Consider the following 25,177-nt stretch of genomic DNA (forward strand, 5'->3'; position numbering starts at 1 on the left):
CACTCCAAGAACTGTCACCTGGCCCTGAAGGCTATTCGCTAAAGAAGAGTTAATTCCAACTGCTGGTGGTCACTGAACCTCCAGAAGGAGAGAATAACATGCATCCTTTCCCAAACAGAACTCACCACAAAACGCTTTTATTCGCGGAGTTCTGAGGGAATGGCTCCCTCAAGCCATTGCTCTAGGGACGTGAGCAAAGGGAGAAGACACAGCTCCCGGACACAGGAGGGGACAAGCAAGTTGAGGCCATGCTGCCGCCATGTTGAAGAAACCAGACACACGACCCCAGGCAGCCAAGCCAAGGGACGTTGTCGTGGAGTGAAGGGCCTTCCCCTTCCTTTGCTCTCCCTTCTTTCTGAGTACACGCTCCTGGGTGTTTTCCTGGTTCTACCATAGCATCCATCACAGAGGCTCGGGGGGTTGGGGGGGGTAGCCAGGGTGGGGAGGTCCAGCCCCTCACATGGCCTGGACACCTGACCCAAGTCCCAGCCAGGCCTGAGACAGAGGTGGGGATGCTGAGTTTTGTCTTTGTGTTTTCTATGACTGTACTTTCCACCATCAAATGGACTTTTTCAAAGCAGTCATTCTCATTGTTTTAAAGGATGAAATTTATGGTTTGAAAGTAATGGCTGCCAACCTCATAAAATGAGCTTTAATATCACCACAGACATTCTCACAATTGGCCAAATCCCCAGGACCCCTATAAAGAGTGAATCGCCCTAGGCAGAAAAGGATTAAATTCACTGAACATCATAAAAATACACAATGAGCTCCATATCCTTTCTCATTTTCCAGTGACAGTTGTGCTGGGGAGGGGTTCTTTGGTCATGATCTCCTCTCCCCTCACCGTGCCCTCCTCCCAGTGTCCATGTGCTGGCCTCCACACTAACCCCACACAGCCTGGTCTTCTACCGCTGGTCTCGGCCCCTGACATCAATGTGGACCTGCTCCAGCCCGATCACAGTCAGTGTCTTCTCTTGGATCCTGAAGAACCAGATGAGTCCAGAATTTGTTTCTAGATGTTGGGAATATGGACTCATTAATATAAGGCAATTAAAGGCTAATATTCACCTTGACCTGTGAGATGTGTGAAAATCTCTTTATAGGTAGGCTATGCTCTGCTTTATAAACTGTGACCTTGAGAAAGTTACTTAACTGCTCTGAAACTGCTTATTCATCTGTTAAAAAAATTTTTTTTAATGTGGAAGGTAACTTTATTTTATCGTCTCCCTTAATACTCACTAAAATCCAACTTTCACAGCAGTTGAGGAAACTGACATTCCCCAGCCAGTACGAGTGGAGTTGGGGTTCAGATTCTGGTTTGTCTGATTCCAAAATTCACACTCTTTTTCGAGAGCCCTCCATCATATCCCGGGGCGGGGGGGTGGGGGGGATGGGAATTTCTGGAATAGTAGGCAAGATGGCTGAGAAAGGAAAGAGGCCAATAGCAGAGCCTGGCACCCTGGTCCAGAGTGAGAGATCCTAAACCAGAGGAACAGCAACTGGAGGGGACAGAGATGCTGTGAAGGCTGAACCAACTTGATAGGAGCCAAGGGGGAGAAGAGTAAGAACGTGGGAGGGACCATACTAAATTGAAATTTTTGAACCTAAATGACCCGGGAGGTGATGGAAGAGATGAATGTAAAAAATTTAGAAAAGAGAGGCATCTTGAGCATCAGGACAGTAAATGAAATGTCTGGAAGGAATTTAGGGATACAAGATTTTAGATTTAGAAGAGATTAGATGCAGAATCAAGATGTGAAAAGCAGCCCCGTTAATTAAGGCTAAAGTCACGAAGGCAGGGGACCCCCCCAGTACAGAGAGGAAGGCTGTGGGCTGAGAGAGGCTTGGGTGGAGCGGTCACAGGTCACGGGGCAGGGGGAGCAACCCAGGGAAGGGACACTTTCCCAGCAGGAGTGCTCAGAATCGGTACACAAAGCTGAGGGAAGGATGTGGTGATAGAAGGAAAGCTTTCCTTTTTAAGAGCGTAATCTCAGTAGATAGGTGAGGGTGGAGGTCAGATTATAGTTGGTTAAAAAAAGACTCAGGGCAAAGAAAGAAGACAGAAGTCATAGACCACATGTTTAAGATACTTGGAAGGGAAAAGATAAAAAAGGGGACACAGGACCAAGGGAAGAGATTTTTCTTTCCCCTCCAAGTCAAATACTTGAGTGTGTCTGGCTAGAGGAGGGAGGAATCTAGTGAAGATGGAGAGTGAGTAAGGAAAAGAGATCATTGGAAAAGCTGATTTCTAGAGAAGGCAAGAAGGGATTCATTTGTTAAGTGACAATGAGCCATTGTATGCAAAGTATTGTGTTCAGGACAGTAAGAAATAATAAGGATAAAATGAAAAACAGTGCTTTCTCTAAGGATCCCACAGTTTAGTAGGAGAGATGACCGTTAAACAAATAGTAATATTGCATGGCAGTGTGAGCCCTGTGTTCATTTAGCAATATAGTGTTATTTGAGGTTCAGAGAGGAAATTTGAGATGAAAAGGAAAGGGACACCACAAAAGGCATCACAGAAGAGAAAGTACCATATTCAGCCTCAGAAGATGAGCAATAATATGACTGACAAAGATGCAGAGGAAGTGTGTGAGAAAGGAGGAATTCCAGATGCAAAGATGGTATTCAGCACAAGGATAGAGGAGGTAGCCCTGGAAAGAGGAAAAATTCTCTAAATGGGACTTAAGGAAAGAATAAGTAGGGAGGAAAAATAGGATAAAGAGGTATTGGAAAGCAGAAAGGAGGGAGTACAAGAGAACTCATACCTGATGGTCTCACTGTACTTTGTAAGGTTGGCAAGCAGAGGAGCCTCTGAAAGCAGAGGGTCAGGGGTCAAGGTCAAGAAGAAACGGGTGCATCTGAAAGAGATGGAGACACAGACTGCAAAGCAGCCAGGTGGGCTTGTTCTACTGAAGTTAGAAACTCCCAAAACTTTGTCTAACAAAAGTCAGCACTCTGGGAATAGGAACTGGAATAGTAACTGTTGGGAGGACTTTTACTTCTGGAAGCATGGACGAGATACGCTGGCCTACCCTCCTATGGAAAACGATTAACAATGCTGATCTATAAAAAGCATTGTTGAGTTTGGCCAGAAAAATGGCAAGAGACTGAAAATTAAGTGAAAGTGAAAAACTAGAGAGATGTGTAGACTTCTAAAGCCAGCTTTTACCTTGATGACATTTGCTGCAACAGTGAACTTGAATTTTGTTTTTCACAGCCTTGCTGGGTGAAGGAAATAGGGCCCAGTCAAGGTGAGGAGTCTAATAGAACACCCCCTACATAAAGTTAGAGACTCACTGGGTTATATCTTTCATGTAAGAGTGAACTGAGAAATAGACTCATCTATTCCCTCCTCCAAGGGGGTGCAAGGAGTTTCCCTTTGTGAACCTAGAACTCAGGAAGAAGGAAAAACTTCAAGTTGAATATTTAGTTTAAAGATATTTATGACAGGAGGTGCCCCAGATACCTGAAAGAGGCAAACACAAATTTTCCCAAGAGAAACTCATCAACCAAGCCTCAAATAATTCCCACAGGTATCAGCTCACAGTCAAGAATCACAAAATACATAAGGAAACAAAGCATGAGTGGGTACAAGCAGGATTTAAAAAAAAAAAGATGAAGAAGAATCAGACCCATGGAATTATCAGATAAAGAATATATGTTGTAAAAGATAAAATAAGGAATTTTAAATATGATTAAAGACAAGAGACTATATGAAAAAGAACCAAAAAACCCAAGAAATGAAAATGATAATTATAACATGAAACTCAGTAGTTGAGTTTAACAGCAGATTGGATACAATTGAAGAGAGAATTAGTGGATCAAAATACAAAACGTTAGAGCATATAATCTGAGATTAGAGGAGGGGTTTTTTGATAGGAGTTAAACTATCCCTCAAATCATGTATTGTTCAGAAAGAGGGAAAAAATACTGATTAACTTTGATGTTAGAATTTCTAGAATAGTAAGAAAAAAATGGGAAAAAATTATATAATTTTTAAGCTAGTAAGGGGAAAAAGGAGATAAGAAAAATAATTTTTACTCTAAAAAAAGAAAGAAATGGGTGGGCCTTACTGGATCCAATTCAAGCAAACCAATACAACAGTAAAAAAAAAAAAATTTTTTTTTGTATGTGAGACAATTAGGAAAATTTGAACACTAACTGGATAGTTAATGATATTAAAGAGTTACTATTTTTTAAGATGTAATAATGGTAATGTGGTTTTGTTTTATAAAAGACCTCTTAAATATTATAGATACACACTGAAGAATGTATGAATGAAATTATATGATGGCTTTGTTTTGCTTAAAAACAATCCAATGTTGGGTTGTGGGGAAAATATAGAGAATAGAAAAAATTTATTTGGTGAAGCTGAGAGATGGTTTTTCCATTTTTGTATGTGTTTAAAACTTTCTGTAATAAAAAGTTAAAATAAGAAAATAAATATTAAACAGATAAAAGAAGGCAAGTAAGGAGAGAAAAAGAAACAAAGAAGGTAAGACAAATAGAAAGCTTTTGATCAAATGGCAAATATATCAGTAATCACATCAATACAAATTGACAAAGTTTCAGTTAAATAAATCTGTCTATATGCTATTTATAGGTAACACATAGAAACATAAAAGGTAAAAGTACAAAGGACTGAAAATGATATTCCAGGCAAATGCTAATCAAAAAGCTGGTGTACCTAAATTTAGAGTAGAGAAAATAGACATGAAGGTAAGAAGCGCCACTAGAAATAAACAGAATCATTATACAGTGATACAAGTTTCAGTTTACTGGGAAAATAAAGCAACTTTAAACATGTGTAACCCAAAAATATAGCTTCTGAATATATAAAAGAAAAAATATACACAATTACAAGGGGAAATAAGTAAATCCACTCTTATGGTAGGAAAATTTATTATACCTGTCCCAGTAATTGAAATATCAAGAATACAAAGCAAAACAAAACAACAACAAATAAAACAAAAAAGCACAAAACACATACAAATATAGAAGATTGGAACAGCACCATAAGATTGATCTAACACATATTTATAGAGAATTATACCAAACAACTATAGAATATAAGTTATTTTCAGTGATAACACACTGAGTCAAAAAATGTCTCTATAGATTTTAGAGTATTGATATCACACAGACCACATTCTCTTATTACAATGTAGTTAAAATGAGAAAGCAATAACAAAAAGATAACTTCCTAATGGTTGGAAATGTTCAAATATGCTTATAACCATTGATTCAAAGAAGCTAAGGCAAACAATTTATAATAGAATTAATGAGCTAAGCATACAACTTAAGAAGATAGAAAAAGATAGAATGAACCCAAAGGAAGATGAAGAAAATACAGATGAGAAATTAATGAAATAGAAGACAAAAATATAGAGAGAATCAACAGAGCCAAAAGTTGTTTTTGGACAAAACTAATAAAATTGATACATTTCTGGCAGGATTAATCAAGAAAAGGAGCAGTCACAGATAACAATATCAGAAATTTAAAATGAGACATAATTATAGATGCTGCAGACATTACAACGATTTAAGAGGTTAATATAAACAACTTCATACCAATAAACTTGGAAATGTACATGAAATGGACAAATTACTAGGTAAGTATAATTTTATATAACTGACTCAAGAAAAAATAGAAAACTCAAATAGTCCTTTAAACATTAAATAAATTGAAATAACAGTTGAAAATCTTTCAAAAAGGAAACACCAGGCTTAGATGATTTTACCAGCAAGTTCTACCAACATTCAAGAAATGAAACTAGTTTCAAATTATGTTAAGATAGAGAAAAGTAGGTACAACTCACCATTTCAATGAGGTTGGCAGAACTTTGGTATCAAAAGCAGACAAGGACAGTAGCAGAAAGTTACAATCTCACCTATGAAATATAGATGTAAAACTAGTAAACGGCTAGCTAACGATGGCAGATTAAAGATGACTGCACTTTTTTTTTGCGACTTCTCCCATTCAGAGGTAGAGTCTAATTCCTTCCCTTTTCTTCTAGAAAAGTGCTTCATCAATAGAATGTGGTAGATGTGCCACTGCATGACCTCCTTCTGCCTTAGTCTCTTAGAAACTTCCTCTAGGAAGCCCTGAGCAGCCATGTAAGGAGTAAGACTACCGTGAGAACGCCAGGTGGACAGGCAACATGAGAGCACTGTGATTGACAGTCCCAGATGAGTCCAGTTTTTCAGTCATTTCTGTCAAAGCACCAGACGCATGAATGAGGCTGTTTTGGACCCGCCAGACCAGCCCATCTGCCAGCTTAAATCCACCAAGTGACCTCAAGGAGTCCATATGAAGCAGGAAAATCCCTGGGCTGAGTCCTGTCCAAATTTCTGATCTGCAAAACTGTGAATAAAATAAAATGAATATTGTTTTAATCAACTAAGTTTTGAAGTAGTTTGTTATGCAACAAGAGATAACCAGAAACACTAACAAATTCCAGTACTGTATAAAATCATTTATGACCTAGTTGGTCATAAATATTAGGAAATCAGTTAATATAATTTACTCCATTAACAGATTAAAGGAGAAAAGTCATCTTATCTTCTCAAAGTAAAAAGAAAGGTAGTTGTTAAATTACTACTCATGATTTTAAAAAAACAAAAAACTCTTAGTAATCTAAGTACATAAAGGAACTTCTTCAGCCTAGACATCACTTGACAGACATCATCATATGGTAAAACATCGTCTGTATTTCTTTTAATATCGGGTACAAGACAAATGTGTCCGCTCTCACTACTTCTAATCCATTTTGTACTGGAGATTCAACCCAATAGAGGAGGGCAAGAAAAAGAAGTAAGAATTGTAAAGACTGCAAAGGAAAAAGCAAATCTGTCGTTATTTTTTATTTTTTATTTTCTTATAAATTTATTTATTTATTTATATTTCTTTTTGGCTGTGTTGGGTCTTCGTTTCTGTGCAAGGGCTCTCTCTAGTTGAGGCAAGCGGGGGCCACTCTTCATCGCGGTGTGCGGGCCTCTCACTATTGCGGCCTCTGTTGTTGCGGAGCACAGGCTCCAGACGCGCAGGCTCAGTAGTTGTGGCTCACGGGCCCAGTTGCTCCGCGGCATGTGGGATCTTCCCAGACCAGGGCTCGAACCCGCGTCCCCTGCATTGGCAAGCAGACCCTCAACCACTGCGCCACCAGGGAAGCCCAAAACTACAAAACTTTTAAAAGACAACTTAGGAGACTATCCTTATGAACTTGGATGTAGTTGAAAAGGATTCCTAAAACCAGACACAATTATGCAAATTCTAAAGGGAAAGATTAAAGAACTTAACTACATGAAAATTAATAACTTCTGTTCATCAAAAGGCACCACAAAGACAGTGAAATGATAAGCCAAACCTGGGAGTATATATTTGCACAACACATAACTGACTGAGGATTGACATCCAAAACATATAAAGAACACCTGTAAATCCATTAAGAAAAATAGGCAAAATATTTCAATAGATGCTTCACAATGGCTAATTGGCATAATTAGAAGACACCCATCCTCATTAACCAACAGGGGAATTCAAATCGAAACTATGGTGAGCTGTCATTTTCTGCTCACTGGACTGACAAAGATAAAAAACAGTATCAAATGTTGGTAAGGAAACAAACGGTACACTTACTACACTGCAGCAGAATGGAAACTGACCTAGCCACTTGGGAAAACTGAAGATGTACACATTCTAGAACCAGTCATTTTACTTCCAGAGCAAGTCTCGAATGAGGAGACATATCTAGAATGTACATAGCACAGCAGGAAAGTCTGAAATAGTGAAAACAACCTAAACGTCCTTCAGAATCAATATCACCATACGATGGGACTCAGTGAGCGGAGACACTGAACAATTTCACAGCCGCAGCCAAAAGGATGCTTCTCAGGTGCCTGGTGTTGCCGGAAAGAAGCTGCAGAAGAATATTATTCTATCATGTAAAGTCCGGAAACATGCAAACTGAATATTCTAGTTAGAGATACTCAATATACATGAAAACGTAAAGAAAAGCAAGGGAATGGTGAACACACAACTCAGGATGATCGATCACTTCTGGGGGAGAGAGAAGGAGGTGGATCAAAGAGAGCCCACAGGACACACCACAGGCAAGAGCAACGGCCTTTTATGTAGAGTGAGGGTTGGGCACATGGGTGTTCTCTAAATCATGAGTCTTTTTATTCTGTTCCGTCTCATTAAAAACAGCGAGGGTCCCCCAGGATTGGCGACTGGTGGCCAGAGGCGCCGCTACAGGACAGAGATCCCTGTTTAGCCCTAGCTTCCAGACAGTTGGGCTTAAGAGGAAGGTGTTGTAATTCTCTTCGGTCACCCCTCAAAAATCAGAAAATGCTTTTTTAAAAAAGCAAAAGCCCAGGTTTTCCACCTGAGCTAGCTTCAGGGAAATCTCTGACTCTGACGGATTAAGGATTACGCACGTGTGAATGCGTAGGTGGCCGGGGAGGGGTTGAAGAAGGATGAGGGAAAGTGAGAAAAGAGTGTGATGGTGGTGGTTCGGGCCCCAAAGACAGGCACCCAATGGGAGAGGTTATGGGAAAGCTTCCTGTAGTCCCCAAGGAAAGTGAGGATTAACGCTGAACGCACCAATTAACGCACGTAGCGTCTACACTCAGAGTCTGATGAAACCAGTTTGATTCTGGCCAACAGCCAAGGGGAAAAAAACCCCACTGGATCTGATTTCATAGTGCCCTTGAGGATGTACCCAGTAAACGGACACCTTGGAAAGAGGAAGAAAGGGTTGTGTCAGTTCCTGCCAACTTCTTATCCTTGCAAAGTCCTTCCATCAGTTAAAAATGCCTCTGTCCTGTTGGGCCTGTCTGCCAGGGCACAGGGGAGGTACGATGGCCTTGCTTAATACCAGGGATTGCTCTGCCTTAGTTTTTCCTGAAGCAAAACTTGGCGCTGGTCTCCAGCGTGGCAGAAAGACAAGCCCGTCCCTCCCAGGCCCAGGCCATTCATTCCTCGCCTGGACTTGGGGCGGGAAGGTTGGTGATGCATGAAGCGCCTCTGGGAAGGGGCCACCGTGCTGGCCTGGCTTCCCAGGCACAGGGTTTGAATCAAAGGCGGAGGGGGAGCCGCTGGCTCCAGTTGGGCTGTGCTCAGAGCTCCAGCTGTTGGGTCTTTGGTTTTTATTACATTAGTCTTCAAAAAAAAAGTTTTTAATCAGCAAGAATCAGTGAAGCAGGCTTTATGGTGCAATAATTCTGCATGTTTTGTTATAAATATCCCCAGGCAAAGTTAAGGTTATTTCATACGACTATCAAAGTAACACGCCCGCTTCGGTTGCAACAAGGAATCTGTGAGGACTAGCAAGCAGGAAGCATACCATCTGCATTTAAGAGGCTTTTGTTTTAATAAAACGGGTACATATTTATCTATAAAAGAGATTGACCGGCTTGGTAAAGCCAGAGCCTGTAATAAGTAAAGATACAGAGAGAAGCCATGTTATTTGCTGAATTAAAAAAAAAAAAAAAAAAATCCATCCACTCACTTTCCAGAAACAGCACTCAACTGTGGGTTTTGGCCACACTGATGTTTACAATAAACTCTCGGAGCTCAAAGGCTCCAGGTCCAGTACCCGAGGCCTTGGCTCTACAGGAGATGCTGACGTCTGATTTTTTATTAAGAGTTAAGACCCTTCCCCACCCCTCCCCTGAGAAAACATCAGATGAAAGTTTGAAATTGTTCAGTCCAGGATGAAAAGACACTCCCATGGTTCTGCTTCATATATCGCGCTCGATCTCGCTTATTTCGACCCTGAAGAGGTTTGGCAGTAGACACCGGAAGCTTGCAGAAGGGCAGTGCAGAGGCGACAACCCCCCCATGCAGTTCTTTCTAAACCACACACACTTTCTGATCGCGGTGCAAAGACACATTTCCAAACTCCATGCTTCCTGCCGGGGAGGATGTCACAAATTCTTTCCCGTCAAACTTCCCGAAAGCTTCAATTCTTGATGCTGAGGCTGTCCTGGGTCAGAAGGAAATACCTACAGGGTGTCAGATTTAGTAGGAAGTCCGTTTGTTCGCTTACCTTTTCATTTACTAGGCGTCTCACACATCCCAGGCTGGCCCTGGGCATCTGCATATTGAGACATCCAATGACCCTGCAAGGTAGGCATCTCCCCTGGCACAGACGGGCCCGCAGAGGCCGGAGAGGGCAGGAAGGTGTCCAGGAGCACAGGCTGCTTGGTCACTGAGGGCTTGGGAGGCAGATCTGCCTGCTGCCCTGTTCTTCCTCTTTCCCACCATAAATAACCCATTCGGCTCTCCTCCCTCTGACCCCTCCGCCATCCAGGTGGGTGAGTTGTGAGAAACATGGGCAGCCAGGAAATGCAGCACGAACTTGACCTGGAGGCAGACCCTGTGGGGACGCTCAGGTTTTCACACCGTGGAGACAGCAGCTGCAGGAACTCCGTGTCAAACCACCTGTCCCAATTTTGAGTAGGAGACATGGCACTGACTGTCACAGTGACCCTCCTTCTGCCCTTTGACTGGATGCTCTACTTGGAGACCCTCCCAGGAGTGTGTCCCGGGGACACTGCCGGCCTCCTGTCCCACACTGAGGTGCAGAACAAGCATCTTTACCCTCCTGACCTCCGTGCTTCTGAGCCGTGTGGAGCCGCAGCCTCTGACACGGGGTCTGTGAGCCCGTCCGCCAGGCATCCACCCAGCATCCACCCCCCAGGTAACATCCCCTGGCCCTGCTGTAGCTTAGGGCTTCCCTCCAGCCTGGATGGTGACGGCCACACCGGCGGGGCTGCCCGAGTCTCAGGATAATCATCTCCCTCGCCCCTCATACCCATAAATGCACACCTGACGCCACGTAACCCCCTTGGGGCTCAATCAGCAGCCTACGTGGTATTTGGAAGGGATTTCTTCTCTCAGAGCCCTTCCTACAATGGACAGACTAGGCTTCTAGGCAGTAAAGTAGTCCTCCCACCCCACAAAAAATAAAATGACCAGGGAGCCCATGGTTGGTTAACAGGCCTTTAGTTGGTGCCCGAGTGGGAAACCCGGGGCTCTGGCTAGGGATAGAAGGGTCTGGAAGTAAGACAGTTCGACCCATCTTGATTGTGCAGCCAGAGGCTTCGCTCCCAGGACAACAGAGTGATGATAAGGGAAAACAATGACCTTCTCTTCTCGGTTTTCCAGCTTGAGAGACGGCGTCCAACCCTGTGGGGGAGAAATGGCTGGGACACCACACGACCACCGACCAGAGGAGGAGAAGGGGCGACAGCAGGAGAGGAGCCGCAGCCGGGTTTTCTATTACAGAGCACGTTTGAAAGTGCTTAACCAGAGTCCATGATTTACACGGCACAAGCCACCTGCCGGCCGTGGCTTCCAGGAGATGATTTACGAGGGTTCTGCACCCAGACGACCCACCTAAGCCTTCTCAGGAAGAGCCCCAGGACCGTGCCTGTGACTCAAAGGTGGCCTGTGCTGCCATCAACAGTCAGGAGAACCACTGCCCGGCCCTGCCCAGCCAGTCTGGCTCCTGCTGACTTCCAGAATTTCCATTCCAAAGGAGGTAAAAACAGACAATAAAATCCCTAATTATGGCTTCCCTAGGCACTCCCTCCCCCAGGCTCAGGCTACCTGGCAGGCAGCTAAGCAGCTCCCAGGTGCCAGTGCCTGGGGAGGGGACCCCTGCTGGTGCTGGGCCCGCCCAGTCCCGCCAGGGCCCACAAGTCTTCCCTCAGCCTTCAGACCTCTAACCAGACCCGGGGTTTTCCAGAACCGAGGTTGCCGTGAAGGGGCACCTCTTCTGCTTGTTACCACAACACAAGTCACGTGGCGCCTCAGTGGACCAGCCCCACGCGAGGCCGTCTGCAGACAGCCTGGACCTGTGTCCTAACCCACTCCCACCAATCCCACCACGGAGAAGGAGAGGGTGGGAGTGGGCGGAGGAGCCCCCAGAAAGACGCTCCAGGGTCCGACCAGGCAGGGGCTCAGGCAGCTGGGCAGCAAGCCACCCCCTGGCTGTTCTCTCGGTAGTGGTGCCTGGCGGGCAGGCAGGGCCGCCACGAGATACTTCATCAGCAGTCCTGCCATGTGTGCAAGACCAAAGCCCGAGGATGGAGGTGGCTGGTGTGTGGGTGTGAACGGTGAGCAGAAGGGAGACTGTGCGAAAGCTGAGGCCCTCTCATCTTAAATTCAAGCAGGCCTTACCTCTCAGGAAGCCTGTGTGTGTTCCACCAATGTATTACCATGTAAAGGGCTCCAGAGTCAGGCGAGTCAGGGATGTGTGTCCTGTGCCACTATTGAAGGGTTGACTCCTGTACTCCCGAGCTGGCTTACAGAAGCTGTCATTCTGCACGTGCTCCATCCTCAGTGAACAAACAAGTCCCCAGATATAGACACGTCATGGACCTCTGCCTTTTGCCTGGACAATCTTCTTCCGAGGAGTCTAGGCAACTCCTATTTATTCTTCAAGTCTCAGTGTAAACTTTCCCAACTCCCTCCCAGAGAAGGCCCTCCTCCTGTGTACCCCGAGGGGCCTTGCACGTCCCCCGTCCCAGCACTTAGCACACCCCATGTAGCTATTTGGTGACAAGTGTGTCACCTGTCACCGACACAGTTCACCTCTGTGTACCCATCCCAGTGCTTGGGTACAATGGACGTGTGATAAAATAAAACCAGGTATTACTATCCTTAAGCTATTTGATATTGATTCATTTTCAAGAAGGAAGAGAAACTGAAAGAAAAGGCAGAAAGTGAAAGAAATAGAGTTGATGCAAACAAGAATGAAAACCCTCCCGCTGCACTTGGTTCATCTTTCACCCTCACCACACTGTGTTCCGTCCACCTGCCTCCCGGATATCTTGTTTACTCTATGCAGGGAGCTCCCAGGGCAGGGAGTGTGTCTTCTTCATCCTGGAATCCCACTGCATGAGATGCAGTGCCTGGTACACAGTAGGCACCAAATATATGTCTGTTGGATGCATGGCAAAACCGATGATTGCAAGAACTCCATAGACAAGAGGAGCAGTACTACACGTTGAGGGAAAATGGTTGAATGCATTGGAGTATATCCAGCTCACAACCAAGACACCTGTATACCTGGAAGCAAGAACCACAGCTAAGACCTGTCGCTGGGGAACAGGGGTAAGTATTTTGCCAGGCGGCCCAAGCAAATGCCCAAATATCAGGTTCTCAGGCTCCCAAGACCAAGCTCACAGCCACACGGGACACCCTACCGATCTGTTGGATGATTCAAACCTCTGTCCCCCTGGACGCCAGTTTCTGCTTTGCCACTGACCATTTATGGACATTATTCTCCTCACCTGTAAAACGAGGTGCCAGTTCCAGGCTCTCTAACATTCCTTTGAGTGTTCATGTATATAATTCCACCCCCTCAAAAGCTCTGCAAAGGGGATATTCTGTAGCTAAATATTGAATGAGCAGTGACCACTACAAAACCTAAGAAGAGTATTTTAAACTATAAGATCAATCTATGGATCAAATGGAAAATTCATCAGGGAAAACCTTCAAGATTGCAATGGCATATTTTTTTAGATATCAGTGTGACATACATAGCTCATTCATACAGATCTAAAATGCTGTACTAATTATTATTGCTACCAGTGCCACTACTGCAAGTGCTTTTATTATCATGGTGTCTGTTTAGATGAAAAATGTGTGTGGGCCAAAGGCATTCTGATGTGAATCAAAATGGAAATTTAAAATATAGAAGGTGTGGGAGAATTTGCTTAGAAATGGGATAGACTTTAATAATCTCTCCTAAGAGGGTAAGACCAGATAGAGTAATTCTCCAAGCCAAGTGTTGGCCCCTGTAACTGGAACCACAGTGGTGTTTCTCTTTGGCAGACAATCCTTCTAACTTCTCTTCAACCCTCCACGGTACTAACCCCTCTGAATGCAGTTCATGTATGCAGCCAGCTAATTCGTCCATTGCTTTAATAAGTTTAGGCCCAGTTCTTACGTTTATCTGGCTCAGAAACTGACTCAGTATTGCTGGGTTGCATAAGAAAATAATTTTTTTTTTATATTACCAGTGTTCCTACACAATTGTGCATAATTAAATGCATTCTAGTGCTGTGCTCTTAGGCAAACTAATCTCTCTGGTCTTCAACTTCTCGTCCTGAAATCTGTCTGTGTGGCTAAGGCTCAGCACAGCTTTAAAACTCCTAGGATCTGATCTGACCCACACGGGTATGCAGTTTTAAGCAAGCCTAATATTCAGAAAAGTTCAAATTTACCAAAAATCAGTGGGGACAGGGCTTGGTAGAGCAGTTCTTCTCAAACTTATAACACACATACAAATCCCCTGGGCATCCTGTTAAAATGCAAATTCTGGTTGAGCAGTGCTGGGGTGGAGTCAAGGTTCCTCATCTAACAAGCTCCTGGTGATGCCCATGTTGCTGGTCCATGGACCACACTTTGAGTAGCAAGGGCATGCCCGCTATGCTAAAGTCTTCCAGTGAACAACACTGCCAAGGGCACTTCCTCGCATGGGATCTTTTCTTGCTTTACACCTGTGACATTATACCCAGGGACTAGCACCTGACCCCAGAGCAACTATCTATAGGCCAGCCAGTCAGTCACCTGTGAGATAGTTTAGCACAAAATCATTATCCAAAATGTATGAATATCCAAAAGGAAGAACATTTAATCTATCCAAGCACTTCCTCTCTCTTGCGAGGTTTGAATGTGACACACAGAGATTTGTGCCCAGATGTAAAAATGTGCAGGGAGAAAGCACTCAACAGAGAACAAAAGCAGTAGCAGAAAAGTTAGCAGGAGAAGCAGGGATTGAGCAGCTGAGGCACTAACGTCGGAAGCACTAGAGTCACGAGAAAGGGATTCTGACGTCGAGGGGACAAGATGACAGGGCTGCTGGGGTTTGTGTGGTATGGTGATGACTTTCTCATTCTCCCAGAAGCTTCACCTCAGGGGTGTTGTATTCTGGGGTTCCCAGTAAGCTTTGATTAAAGCCCATGAATGCAGACACCTTGAACATTCCTCCATACCTTGTGACCCTAGAAGTGATCTTGCCCTTTGAGTCAATCCTTTACTTCACCCAGGACGTTACTGGAGCAAACAGCCCTGAGGCGTTTTAAAGGTAGCATCCTTTATGCCCACGTTTCTCACACACACAGAAAGGTACCACCTCAGATCATCTTAGCAGAGCCAGATGATCAATTCTACCAAAAAGCAGTGGCAGAAGAGGGGAGGGGATGGGATGGTAGATTGCTCAAGGCTGCCGTAACAAAGAACCACAAACTGGGGGGCTTAGACAACAGAATATTTTCTCACGGTTCTGGAGCCCAGAGATCAAGGTGTTGGCAGGGCTGGGGTCTCCTGAGGCCTCTCCCCTTGGCTTGCAGGGGGCTGCCTAGCTGCTGCGTCCTCACATGGTCTTCCCTCTGTACCTGTGCCTGTGTCCCAATCTCCCCTTCTTGCAAGGACACCAGTCACATTGGATTAGGGCCACCCAAATGAGCTCATTGTAACTACCTCTTCCAAGACCCTATCTCAAATACAGCCACATTCTGAAGTGCTGGGGGTTAGGAATCTGCTAGCAGGTGAAGACCTTCCAAACCATCATCATGTTCTTTGAGGTGGCTGCCGGGCCGGCCCAGCACGCGCTGGATGGTGCACCTGAGGGAGCAAGTTCGCCGGAGCTGCTCGTGAAGACTCTGGGGGCCCTGCAGCAGCACTGCCCGTCAGATACGACCCCGGGCGGCCAGAGCAGTGTCGGTGCTGATTAACAGACTGACGGTGGAGACAGAAACGTGCTTCGTTATTTCCTAGCAGCCCTGTCCTGTTCAACACGTTCATGCGCAAACTGAATGAACGCAGAAGGCATGCTGATGAAACGCGTGGGTGACGCGAGGCTGAGCAGGATAATGGGTTGCAGAGTTGACTGAGTCACTTGAACTCAGATGTGCTCACTGAGTGACAGAAGCAAACTTAAATGATCATAACAGGCCAAAACTAACAAAATGAAGCAAGCAGAACATAGTAATGTTTTCTCTTTAGGTTGATAGAGGCAATTGAGAGACAAGTGCGTCTCAAACTGCAGAGAGCACAGGAGTCACCTGGGGATCTTGCTAAAATGCAGGTTCTGACTCAGTAGGTCTGGAGTGCGGGCTTCAGCTCCTGCTTTTCTAACAAGTTCCTAGGTGAAGACGATGTTGCTGGTCCACTGGCTACTCTCTGAGTAGCGAGGGTGAAAAAGCCCTGGGGTGATTTGTCTGCCACAAGTTCGCACGACCACCATCTGACTTCAAGCGTACGAATGGGCCCGCTATCCTCCGATGCCTCCAGCCCCTTCTGCTGTGTTGCATTTAGCATAGGAAACCAAGTTTTAATGTGGCCTTTAGCAGAGTAGAATGTGACCAAGAGAACAATGAAAATTCTGAGACATCTGGAATCTATGTGCGGAGAATGGAAAGAACTAGGACGCTTCAGCTGACAGAAGGGAATACCAGGTGTAGGAAAGGACACGGGTAGCTATCCCTAGATATTTAAAGTGCTGTCACATGGGACAGAGATGAGCTCTGAAGCATTAAAAAACAAACAAAAACAAAACAAGACACAACAACCCCCCAGCTCAGTGTAAGGATCAAGAGTGTAGGCTCTGGGGTTAGACCTCCAACTCCATGACTTTCTCTGTGACTTCCACTAAATTGTCTAATCTCTTAAGGCACCGGTGTGTTTATCTGTAAGATAGAAATAATAGTAGCAGTAGCTATCTGGGTTAGTTGATTTAGCTGCTATAGTTATATTATACATCATAATATGTATAGCATAGTTATATTACATATATAGTTATTAGCAATTAACTACTATGGTAGTTACATCATATTAGTGATTTACACATTAGATGTTTATTACTCACTTGTGCATAGTCCAAAATGGGTGTCCTTGATTAGCAGGCAGTTTTGCTCCAAGCCACGATTCAGTGACCACAGCTCCTTCCATCTGGTGGCTCGGCCATCTTCACGAGCCTTTCAGGGCCTCTGTGGAAAGGGAAAGAGCACACAAGTCATACATGGCAGGCTGTCATGAGCCAGCTTTGACATGTCACACATCACTTCTGCCTACATGTCATTGGCCAGACCTCAGGCACAAGTCCACTTTCAACAACAGGGAGACTCAGAAACGTGGTCTAGCCGCGTGCCCAGGAGGAAACGGGTTTAGTGAACAGCCAGCCACCTTCTGACACTCTCACAAGGCCGCTGTGAGAGTGATGATTTAGACAGCGCTGGTAGAATGCTTAGTTTCGTCCAGTCTGAGTTACAGAGTCAGTACTCAACAAACCTGTGTTATTATGTAACTTCGGAGAACAAATGTAGGCCCCAAATGTTAAATTATAGGAAGGCAGATTTCAAATCAAACCAAGACCGAACAAAGAAATAATAGTTCAATTATGAATTCCATGATAAGATTGTAAGGTCCCCATCAATGAAGCTATTCAAGTAGAGGACCTAGGCCTCAGGGATGCTGAAGGGAATTCCTTTATTAGTGGAATGCTGGACTAGCTAACCTTTGGATGGCCTCAGAAATATCGAGAACCTTGGGCTGCAAGTAAGTGGCTTGATTCTAAGTGGATTTGTACTCAAATGTGGTAGACTAGACCACATCACCTCTTGTTCTACAGACACTCATCTTTGTGACCTAGCCTGCATCTCAGCAATTGACGTCTCTCAGTAACACTGAAACAGATGTAACAGAGAGAAGATGAAACGTCCTATCATTTTGCTTGATTTGATATCTTTCTCTCCTTATCCCTATGCCTGCCTCTGCATCTGCCTCTGCATCTATCAAACAGATGGATTAAAACTTAATCTGGGGAACCTGATATCTGAGTCCTCCCTTGAGATAACTACAGACTATGTCATGAAAACAAGTTTGAGAATCTGGTAGATGATTGAGCCTATGTTAGCATTTTAGGCACAGCCTGCTGTTTTTTGACATTTACAGACTGCACTCGATAGACTTTTCTGTGGGATTCTGCTTAGAATATATGCAGACGTCGTCTAAGGGCCTTTTCCCCAAACCCCTGCCAACTGTTTGTCTAGTTATTCAGTAAATCCATAAGAAGTAGACAGAGGATGGCCTTTGAAAGCTGCAGTAGGCAAAATACACATTCTTTAAAAAGTTAGTTAGGATCTTTTCAATACTCTATCGCAAAAGAAATCTGATAAAAAGCTGAACTGCCTGTTAGCGACTTTAGATTTAGAACTTGCTATCAACTCCCAGGTCCAGAGGCTAATAATGCCTGATGGTGGCATCTGTGATGAAGTCAATAAAACTATTCTTGATGTTTCTCCAATTTCTAAGTCTCCTCAGTGATGCCTCTCTCCCCAGTAATTCTGGGCTTTGCTTCTTCCTTTCCTTCTCCAATAATAGAGATTCCCACCTCAAAAGTGAGACTGCCAGTGTCAAATCAACTGACTTGATTGATTTAATGGGACTGGGTCCACAGTTGGCACTTGGGAAGCAGATTGTGAAAGGCACAGTTACTGACATTTTCCATATATTGGCACATTCTCATTTCAGGACTAGACAGCCATACCTTGGAGATATTGTGGGTTTCGTTCCAGACCACTGCAATAAAGCAAATATCACAATAAAGTGAGTCACACAAATTGTTTGGTTTCCCAGTCCATATAAAACTTATGTTTACACTATACTGTAGTCTATTAAGTATACAATAGCATTATATCTAAAAAAACAATGTACATACCTTTATTTAAAAATACTTAATTGCTAAAAAATGCTAACTATCATCTGAGCCTTCAGCGAGTCATAATCTTTTTGCTGGTGGAGGGTTTGAAATATTGCGAGATACTGAACAAACTGTGACACACAGACATGAAGTGAGGAAATGCTGCTGGAAAAACGGTGCCAATAGACTTGTTCAACGCAGGGTTGTCACAAACCTTCAATCTGTAAAGCAAAGCACAACTAAATGAGGTACGCCTGTACTCTCTTGACGTTCTTGCAGAGAGGACCTGGGTTCACTTCTATTAAAAAAATTCTAATACTTGACACTTGTTAGAAATAAACTTATGATTTGCTCATAGTGTGGAGAATTTCCTTAAGAACAGTCAACATGTACATAGCATTCAGAATCTCAAAAGGCTTCTGAAGACAGTCACTTGAATATACTTCTGTAAACACCAGGATGGCACAGTCTAAACCACATCAAAGACACATTTCTCAGAACAGAGCCACCTACTAGAAACTTCTGAGCTGAAAGAGGAGAGAAGTGGGGAGAAGAGGAGGACAGGTATCTTGACAGACCACAAGATTCTAAGACACCCATTTAGGGAGACACAAAATCAACCCCTTTACATTTTAACAACCATTAAGTTTTTCACTACTTTTGAAGTCAGAGGTAAAAAATAAAGTATCAGGAATATATAATCATATACAGTATGCTCCTGTAGTGGGGTAGACAGTGTCTCCCCACCTAATACATGTTCACCTGGAACCTCAGAATGGGACCCTATTTGGAAATAGGGTCTTTGTAGATGTTAGTTGAGGGTCAAGATGAGATCATACTGGATTCAAGTGGGCTCTGAATTCAATGCCTGGTGTTCTTATATGAAGAGGAGAGGACACAGAAGACGCAGAGAAGACCATGTGAAGATGGAAGCAGACACTGGAGTTCTGCTGTCACAGTCAAGGCCATTAAAATCTACCAGAAGCTGGAAAGGCAAAGAAGGTTCTCCCCAGAGCCTTTGGAAGGAGCTTGGCCCTGCTGACACCTTGATTTCAGACTTCTGGCCTCCAGAACCGTGAGAGAATTTAACTGTGTTTTAAGCAGCCCAGTTGTGGCAATTTGTTTTGGAAGCCATGGGAAATTCATCTAGCTCGATATACCTCAAGAAGGATGCTTGGATTGTTCTTTGATTGGGGTCTGGCCCAGCACCATGCACAACGTACACTTTTTGATAATGGCAGAAGACACGGAAAAGACATGATGCACCATTTATTCAATTGCTCTCCTCAGCCGTAGAGGCAACCACTGTCTACTTTGATAGCAATTAAAACTCCCAAGAAGCACCCAGTGAGATACTCATACCGCCATCTGAAAGTTTAAAGGTTCCTTGAAGACCAGCTGGCACAACTTCACACTTCTATTTAGGGACATGAAAACCTAAGGCATGAGATTTCATCAAGAAGCCAACCAGCAAATCCTTACCTTCCCCTCATCTTCAGGCAGAGACTCCATTAAGATTACAAACAGGAAAGTTATCAGTCCTATAGCCTAAACCTCATGGATAACATTCCTACATTAGCTTTGAATCTGCTCAATAGTTTACAGAGAATTATGGCAATTCTTCCTCCACATTACCTTCTCATATAGAGGCTCAATGCAAGTAATGATGAGACATAAAAGGTACTCTCATTTCACCCCGAAGTGCAGCAAATTGAAATTGTTTTAAACAAATCCACATGCTATATGATGGCACCAGAAACATGGCCTCTACATCACTTTGAAAAGACAGAACTCAAAAAAGTGATGTTTTATTCTCCTAGCTGTGTTTCCTCTCATTTTCCCTAGTGTCTCCAATGGTCTGTAGGTAAGGATACAAAGCTGGATCAACTTTATGATCTAAAACATCTATCTACAGATTTAGCACAGAAAAAAAAGGATAGAAAGAAATGCACCGAATATTATTATATTTTTCATTTTCCTTATAGTCTTTTATTTTCCAAATTTTCTACAGTGTGAATATATCATTGTTATAATCAAGGGAAAATCTTTTGGGTGGGTAGGGGGTTGGTTTCAGGCAACTCTTACCACTTTCTTTTTCTATAATCACTTTGACATAAAAATTATAAATAACTTATCTAGAAGACAAAGGTAGGGGACTTTTATATTCTTTTGTATCTATGAATTTTGGACACTGTAAATATTAGTTGCTACTATCTTAATTTCCAAAATTATTTTCCATTTCTCCCTTACATGACTTTCATAATCAGCCAAACTAGATCTAGATATTTACTTCCCTAAAAGTACTCTATCCCCCCCCCCTTTTTTTTTTTTTTTTTTGCTTCCCAACCTTTTGCCTTAGAAGGCCTTAAAACATATGACTTGAAAAAGTCTTATCCATTCCTTTCATTGCACAGGTCAAATTCTATCTCTTCTGTAAGAAATTGAATACGATCATTCCATTTGGAAGTGACATCTTTTTTCTAAAGGCACCTACAAGAAACTGCTATTTACACCTCTCTCTAGGAGGAGTATATGCTACTTTGTGTTTATGTGTCTAGAGTCCATCTCTCTGACTAGAAAACCCCTCCAGGCCATGGACTGTGTCTTATGCATCTTTGTTCCCCATAGTGCAGAAAATTTTTACAAATTTGCCAAATGAATATTTTGGTATCAGGCATTCCTTCATGGATCACTCTCAGGAACCCCAAATTTAGATCATCCCTATTATGATCTACTTATTACATTTAAATGAAGAATATCAATCTTACAAAAAAGAGGTTGGAGTGATCCTCAATTCAGGTTGGCTTCCAATGCTAATGTTCACGGTGGGAGGGTTCTGTCAGTGAAACTTTATAATTACAACTAGAATACTCTATTCTTCCTTTAAAGGATTTTTCCTCTTTCCCTCTCCCCACTTCCTCCCAGAGGAAACCTCTACTCCCCTTGTTGCTTTTCATGATGCCTGTTTGGTAGAGGAACGTTGCTGACACACACTCAGATATGACTGAATTCTTCTAGTGAAATAAGAAAATTTACAAAACAGTAAGAAAATCTGAGACTAAATCCTTCAAGGAAAAATTCAGTGTTGTTTTCCCAAAGATTTACAGGAAGATTCTACTAGGACCCCTGGCCTGGGACACAGTATAAATTGACTTAAGAATAATGAAACCGTGAGAATGGCAAGGGATAGATCAGTATGCTCCCATATGCAAATAAAGGGGGAACCTACAACTATGTGCTTATATGTATACAAACTATGTCTGGTAAGAGATATATGAAACTGGTAAAAGTGGGTGAATCTAGGGAGGGGAGCACAGGACCTCAGGAGGTCTGTGAGTAGAATTACTTTGGTATGCCCTGTTACGTGATTTGATTGTTCACAATATCTATAATAGTTTCAATTAAAAATTTAAAAATAATGGCACAGCTTCATTACTGCTTCCAGCCCTACAAGAAACTTAATAGGTAAAGCCAGGGACATAAGAATTACTCTGCTTAATGGCTCCACTATAGTATCATACTTTTCTCCTTCTAGCCTCCCATCCTCCAATCCCCAATGCAATACATTAGACTTTTGCATGAGCTTAGATTATTCTATTTAAAATAAGATACTAGGTTCATGCATTCAACCGGTGACTTTTATCAATACAATCTAGTACTGGAGGTGGGTGGGAGGTACAACTATGCCTTTCAGAATTGATACAACCGTGACAACCACCATTACTAACAAATATAGTGTTTACTACATGCGACACACTGTTCTAAGAATTCATTAAATTCCCACAACTACCTCACCGGTAGGTACTATTATTTGCAGATGAGGAAGCAAAGGCAGAGAGATTAAATAGTTTACCCAAGGTCACACAACTGGTAAGAGGCAAGACTGAGATGGTGACAATGTCAGCGAGGGCGACATTGCCTCAGTACCACCTATAATAAGAGAATTTAGAAAGATATCAAACTGACCTTATTATTTGAAAGGAAAAGAGCCGCCATTAAAATTGCTCTCATCATGTTTTACCAACCAAGTCAAAAGTCTTCAAGTGAGTTCCTTGGAAGTATTTTCTTCCCACAAATATTCAATGTGCAAAGTCTACACAAATTCTAAACATATAACTGTTAACATTATCTGTTCCTCTCATCCAACCAGTCAGTGTCCAAGTACATAGTGGCCAACACTTTAGGTTTCTTGCATGCACAGCAGTCTCTCAAAGTTTCCCAAAGAAAATTATGGCAAATATATTCTACTTGGAACAATTTCTAACTGATGGAATAACTTCAGTGAAAACGTAATTGCACCAATGCCATACAGCTGAAACGCATGTGAAAATACCAAGAGGTTGTTAAAAAGTCAGAGAAAAAGAAATTGATATCAGATGTAACTGTGCCTAAATGTTAAAAAAAAAAAAAAAAAAAATTGTTTCAGGGCAGCAAGGCATATGAAAGTATCTTAAAAGATAATAACGCTAAAAACAACAAGGTAAAAACTGGCTACTAGGTCATATATAAACACAGGATATACTATACTTTTATTTCCTGTAGAATCACTGAGTCTTGCTGAGGTTAAAGTTTCATAAACATTTAGTTGGTTCATTGTACAACTAGGTATAAAGTCCAACTTAATCCCCCTGAGATCTTGGTTTCTTATTTTTCTGAAGAATATGTCCTAATATTGCTTGCGTTTTTTTGCTGCAACTACGACATAACTAGTATAAATGGTTTTAATTCTAAATAAACCTTTGCCAAAATTCTAATGAGACAAAATTTACCCCAAAGCAGATTTCAAGAAATATAGGCTTTAACTTTTATTCAACATAATTTTGGAAGTCCTAGCCCCAGAATCAGAATAGAAAAAGAAATAAAAGGAATCCAAACTGGAAAGGAAGAAGTAAAAATATCACTGTTCTCAGATGACATGAAAATCCTAAAGATGCTACCAGAAAATTAGACCTCATCAATGAATTCAATAAAGTTTCAGGATACAAAATTAATATACAGAAATCTGTTGCATTTCTATACACTAACAATGAACTATTAGAAACAGAAATTAAGGAAACAATCCCATTTACCACTGCATCAGAAAGAATAAAATACCTAGGAATAAACCTATCTGAGGAGGTAAAAGACCTGTACTTGGAAATCCTTAAGACACCGATGAAAGAAACTGAAGACAATACCAACAGATGGAAAGATATACCATGTTCTTGGATTGGAAGAATTAATATTGTTAAAATGACCACACTACCCAAGGCATTGAATCTGCAGATTCAATGCAATCCCTATCAAAATACCAATGGCATTTTTCACAGAATTAGAGCAGGTAATTTTAAAATTTGTACGGAAACAAAAAAAACCCCAAATAGCCAAAACAATCTTGAGAAAAAATAATAGAGCTGGAGGAATCATGCTCCCTCACTTCAGACTATACTATAAAGCTGCAGTAATTAAAACAGTATGGTACTGGCACAAAAACGGACACATAGATCAATGGAACAGCATAGAAATCCCAGAAATAAACCCACATGCTATGGTCAATTAATTCATGAAAAAGGAAGCAAGAATATACAATGGAGAAAAGATGTCTCTTCAATAAATGGTGCTGGGAAAACTGGAGAGTTACTTGTAAAAGAATGAAATTAGAAATTCTCTAGCACCATATACAAAAATAAACTCAAAATGGATTAAAGACCTAAATGTAAGGCTGAATACTACAGAGGAAACTCCTAGATGAAAACAGAGGCAGAACACCCTTTGACATAAATCACAGCAATATTTTTTGGATCTGTTTCCTAAAGCAAAGGAAACAAAAGTAAAAATAAACAAATAGGACCTAATTAAACTTAAAACCTTTTACACAGCAAAGGAAACCACTGACAAAATGAAAAGACAACCTATTGAATGGGAGAAGATACTTGCGAATGATATGGCCAGTAAGGGGTTAATATCCAACATATATAAACAACTCATACAACTCAACATCAAAAAAAAAAAAAAAACCTGATTAAAAAATGGGCAGAACTGAACAGACATTTTTCCAAAGAGGAAATGCAGATGGCCAACAGGCATATGAAAAGATGCTCAACATCACTAGTCATCACGGAAATGCAAATCAAAACCACAATGAGATATCACTTTACACCTGTCAGAATGGCCATCATCCAAAGAACAAAACAAAGAAACAAAAAAACCCACAAGTAACAAATGTTGGCGAGGATGTGGAGAAAAGGGACCCCTCGTACACTGTTGGTGGGAATGTATTGGGTTGGCCAAAAGGTTCATTTGGTTTTTTCATAAGATGGCTCTAGTAGCACTTAGTTGTCTTTAACTTCATTCAAAACAATTTTGCTAGACTGTATGGGACAGCTGTCATATCAGCATGCATTTAAAAAATGACATCAAAATTAGCGGATTTTTGTGTAGCCATTTTAATATTGAAGATGGAAGAAAAAAAG

The 25,177-nt window shown here is 42.3% G+C and overlaps 1 protein-coding gene across 5 annotated transcripts in view; it reads right to left on the reverse strand.

The window, feature by feature from the left end:
* Nucleotides 1-1,423: 1,423 nt before the first annotated feature.
* The window catches only part of TAF4B (TATA-box binding protein associated factor 4b), a 141,367-nt gene continuing 117,613 nt past the window's right edge, over nucleotides 1,424-25,177 (reverse strand). Inside the window, exons 15-16 of one of the 5 annotated variants that reach the window (XR_014251500.1) lie at nucleotides 16,893-17,013; nucleotides 1,424-6,362 (exon numbers count right to left, since the gene is read on the reverse strand). Coding sequence is in view for 1 of the 5 variants with exons in the window: in XM_082416039.1 (XP_082272165.1) it covers nucleotides 17,005-17,013 (9 nt within the window). In the remaining 4 variants the exon portion in view is untranslated. Of the gene's footprint in view, nucleotides 6,363-9,489; nucleotides 17,014-25,177 lie in introns of those variants that run through there. The other 4 variants (XR_014251501.1, XR_014251502.1, XR_014251503.1 and 1 more) reach the window with 4 other exon arrangements.

This window comes from Balaenoptera physalus (genome assembly GCF_965194825.1).
Source record: "Balaenoptera physalus genome assembly, chromosome: 12".
In the NCBI taxonomy this organism is placed as follows: Eukaryota; Metazoa; Chordata; class Mammalia; order Artiodactyla; family Balaenopteridae; genus Balaenoptera; species Balaenoptera physalus.